We start from the raw sequence: 4123 nt of genomic DNA, 5'->3' as shown, positions 1-4123 counted from the left end.
CTATTATCAAAATTTTTTTTTATTTAAATAACTCATTCTAGTTCACATTCTTTTCTAAGAATTGCATTGCACAATTTCACCAACTCCTGTTGGTAAAATATTAATCATACATTTATTATTCAACTGTAAATGTATGTATAGTGTACATTGTACACTCTCATTATAATATCATTTTAGATAAACAGATCTGTATAGTTGTAATTTTTTCGTTGACTCGAAGAAATATTAAATTAATTTATAAAAAGAGCATGGAAATATTTTATTTATAATTAAAAATACATAGTAATTGAATAAACATTACAATTTATACAGTTGACAATAAATAAATTTATGAACACATTCATTAAGTTCAGTCATAGTTGATATGAATATACATATTTATATTATAAATACAATTTTAATGTTCATAAAATAAATTATAAAAGCATTAAAATTTGCAACATTAAACTAAAAAAAAATAACAAAAAAAAAAAAATAAATAAAAAAATAAAAATAAACTTTAACTTAGATAATAATTAATTTTACTATTTTATATTTTGTACTTTAATTTACAATATCACATAATCTTCTTATATACTATTTTATTTAAGTTATACATTGTATTGTTTTAATCCATGTTCAAACTGCCGTTAGGCGTTAATAAACTAATAATAACAATAACAACAATAATAATTATAATAATAGTAGTAATAATATTAACTATTTATTTAAATTTTATAGTCTAATCATGTCTTCTCTTAAATAATCTAATAAAATTGATGAACCATTTTTTAATCCTTTTAATTCTTCTGACTGTAACAACTGTGGGTTCTTCAGAAGAATTAGCGGCTTGAGCTTCAGCGGGTTGATAATTAGCGGCTTGAGCTTCAGTGGTTTGATCATTAGTAAATTCATCAGTGCTTTCATAATTTGATTGTTCATCGTCCGTAGATACATTAAAGTCAGGTATGAAAAAAATCAAATTATTAAGAGGATTAATTCTAGGCTTCTCCAATTGTTGATCTGTTGTTTGTAATAATGTTTGCACAACTTCATATTCCTCTGTCCATTCAGTTATCTGAGGGATTAATGAACAGTACATAAGTTATAAAAATGACATAACTAGTATTATTGTAATCAAAATTTTAAACATACTTGTTGTTTGATTATATTATTATATTCATTGTCCAATGGTTGTTGATCTAATGATTGTAATGACTTTAAACAAATTTTAAGTCTCTCCATGGCTGATTCAATCTCTCCTTCGAATGCATACAGTTTAGCCGATATTCCTGTATTTATGGCAAAATCTAAGAGTGGTATTTTTTTACACATGGACTCTGTAAAAATAAAATTATTATTTAGAACCATGTAAATTATACTAGAAGAGGTGGTAATATGTGTATTCTACTTAAAATGAATGAATTTATTTTATTTTGTAGAACATCAAATTGTGTAATATTATTCTTACTTAATGTTTGAAAATTATCTTTAGGACCTGTGACCATTTTTTACTTGTGGCTTTAAATAAAGTTGCTTCAGTTGATGAATACGCTCGATATATGATTCTATTTGAGTTTTCAACACACGTTTTAGAGTTCCTTCAGCTTCAGCTAAAAAAAAAAAAAAAATTATGTAACTAAAAAAAAATACAAAATTTTTATTTTTATATATTGAATTTGTTTAAAATAATAAGACTGATGTTAACTTATGTAAAAAAGTTTGGGAAATCATTTAAATTAATAAGAAATATTAACGAGTAAAAATGAAAAGTGGAAGAGAAAAATCAAAAGAGATGGAAGGATATGATTGAGAAGGACATGAGGGTTATTGATGTGTGCATAGGGGATATAGAAAATCAAGACTAGTAGAGATTTAGGACACATGTGCCGACCCGAAATACTTGGGAGAAAGATGAAGGAAGAGAAAAGAACTGGTAAAATATGTCAACATTTTTAAAATTAGTATGGTAAAATATCTAAAAAAAATTATCATTGATAACTTTAAATTATTAATTCTAGATAAAACTAATTCATTGGTTTTAATAAAATAATGATAAGTGAGAAAAATAACACATTTTCTATTTGAATTGTTTTATTTCCTATGTAACTTAACATTTAAATCTAATCTAATTAATAATCAGTATGAAAAAAAATTATAAAAGTCGTACCTTTATAATAAGGAATAATGTATTCAAGTGCTATGATATAACTGATATACGATTCTGCAAACCTGCTTTCCCATTGCAAATGTGTTGCCATGGCAGCAGCTTTAACACCTTTAGAAAGCGATTCCTCACTAGCTGAATGATCTAAGTCTATAAATGGATGTATATAAAACTGTTTATGATTCATACGATTAATTGGATCATGCTGAAGCAGCCCCAATAATAAATCTCTACACTTGGGACTGATTATATCTGATGGTATTTCTATCGGATTTTGTTTTCTGATATTTGCAAATAGTTTTTTTATAGATGCAGTGTGTGAAATTGAATATGGAGTGTGTTCAAATAAGCATTCATATAAAATTACTCCTATTGACCATAGATCTGCTTTAATATCAAATTCCTTGACAATTATCATTTCAGGTGCCATGTAAATAAACGATCCACAAAAATAACCATTTTTAGTGTTCTCTGTCATTACTTTTGACAAACCAAAATCTAAAACCAACAAATGTTAAATTAGTAAACTTAAATATTTGCTGTACATTTTAAATAAGATACAGTATGCTAATGTACATGTTGTAAATTATTTACAAGACTATTCTTGTAATATCATTATAATAACAATAGTTATTAATAATAATTATAATAATTATAGTGAATATAAAATACAAACCTCCAAGCTTAATAGTTATTGTTTCTGATTTAATTAAAAATATATTATCCGGCTTTAGATCAAGATGGGAAATATTAAAAGACCTCATGTATTTTAGAGCTGTTGCCAATTGTTGTAATAATTGTTTACAAGTTTGTTCAGAGAGTCTTCCATGTTTATGAATATATTCCAACAAATTACCACCATTACAATACTCTTGTATTATGTAAATGTATCGAGTATCCACCATAGAATCGAACATTTTTACAATATATTTGTGATTGAAAGTTTCCATAAATTTTATTTCAGACATAACAGCTTCTTCTTCAGCTTTTGTTAATCGAAGTCGCTTAATAACTTTAATAGCAACACGTTTAAAGGTAACCTTAAAACAAAACCAAATAAAAATTTTAACAGATGTAGTTCAGTATATAACATAAATTAAAAAATTATTTATTAATTAAATTGATTTAAGTATTGATTAATTTATTTTTATGAAACACAATGTTTTATTAATTGTGTACCTAATGAGTGTATATTAAATGTAGAAGATGTATTTCATTTCAGGTTAGTAACACATACTACAAAAAAATTAAACATATAATTTAGAAAATATTATTAATCACAAAATTATTATATATTGATATTTGTTAACTGTAATCAAATGTTAAATGGTTAATTTGAAAAATCATGTCCATTTACATTCTAAATGGGTACCTATTAAAAATTTTGATTTGAATATATCATGGAAAAAATCTCAAACCGCATTTTCGGACACGATTACCATATTAGTAGTAAGTCACAGTAAAACGGCTAATGAAGCGCAAAACAATTTATTAAAATACATATGTACCCGGTGTCGAGCTAGGAACACGTTCGATGAGGTTCCTACCCCAATGAGTTTCTGAACCTTGTAATCATCTATTATCCGGTGGGTGGTGGATTGGGCCATTTTCAGTTGGTTTTTCTGTGAACTCGGTATAAAAAACAAAACGTATCGAAGATTGTCACGCACTGAAACGACGTTTAAAATAGCGTCAATACGGGAATTGTCGTTGACGGTTTGAATATTCGCCGAGCGGGACGAGCGACAGGTGCAAACCGGTGCAACACACGAGGACGCGAAGCATTCGGCACGGCGGTGTTCAACACGACAACTGAAGATAGTAGTGATCTTCCTAGACCGTGGTTATGCGCTATAACACCGCGGTTGTAATCATGTTCATAGCGCTCGCTGCAAACTCGCTGCGGCGTTTTCTCCGTCGCCCGCGGTCATACGGAGGAGTGTGACCAACGTGAACGCAACCGTCGCTCATGCGCGT

The 4123-nt window shown here is 27.8% G+C and overlaps 1 protein-coding gene across 1 annotated transcript; it reads right to left on the bottom strand.

Moving 5' to 3' along the window:
• Positions 1 to 721: 721 nt before the first annotated feature.
• On the bottom strand, positions 722 to 3753 carry LOC112692173 (serine/threonine-protein kinase ULK3-like). Its single transcript, XM_025566743.1, has 5 exons — positions 3655 to 3753; positions 2823 to 3186; positions 2150 to 2644; positions 1495 to 1592; positions 722 to 1057 (listed from the first exon to the last, which is right to left on the bottom strand). The coding sequence occupies exons 1-5, from the start codon at positions 3751 to 3753 to the stop codon at positions 722 to 724; spliced, it is 1392 nt and encodes a 463-aa protein (XP_025422528.1).
• Between the last annotated feature and the right edge of the window lie 370 nt (positions 3754 to 4123).

This window comes from Sipha flava, unplaced genomic scaffold, assembly GCF_003268045.1.
Source record: "Sipha flava isolate LNK unplaced genomic scaffold, YSA_version1 71_pilon_pilon, whole genome shotgun sequence".
In the NCBI taxonomy this organism is placed as follows: domain Eukaryota; kingdom Metazoa; phylum Arthropoda; class Insecta; order Hemiptera; family Aphididae; genus Sipha; species Sipha flava.
Note: the sequence above shows the minus strand (reverse complement) of the source record. Positions and strands in the feature narration are given on the sequence as shown.

Excerpts from the sequence above, each read along its gene's own strand:
- LOC112692173 (XM_025566743.1), bottom strand. The coding sequence starts at position 3,753 with ATGGCCCAATCCACCACCCACCGGATAATAGATGATTACAAGGTTCAG. Across the intron at positions 3,187-3,654 it reads TGTTCCTAGCTCGACACCGG|GTTACCTTTAAACGTGTTGC; the intron begins GTACATATGTAT and ends TTTTGTTTTAAG. Across the intron at positions 1,593-2,149 it reads CATTATTCCTTATTATAAAG|CTGAAGCTGAAGGAACTCTA; the intron begins GTACGACTTTTA and ends TTTTTTTTTTAG.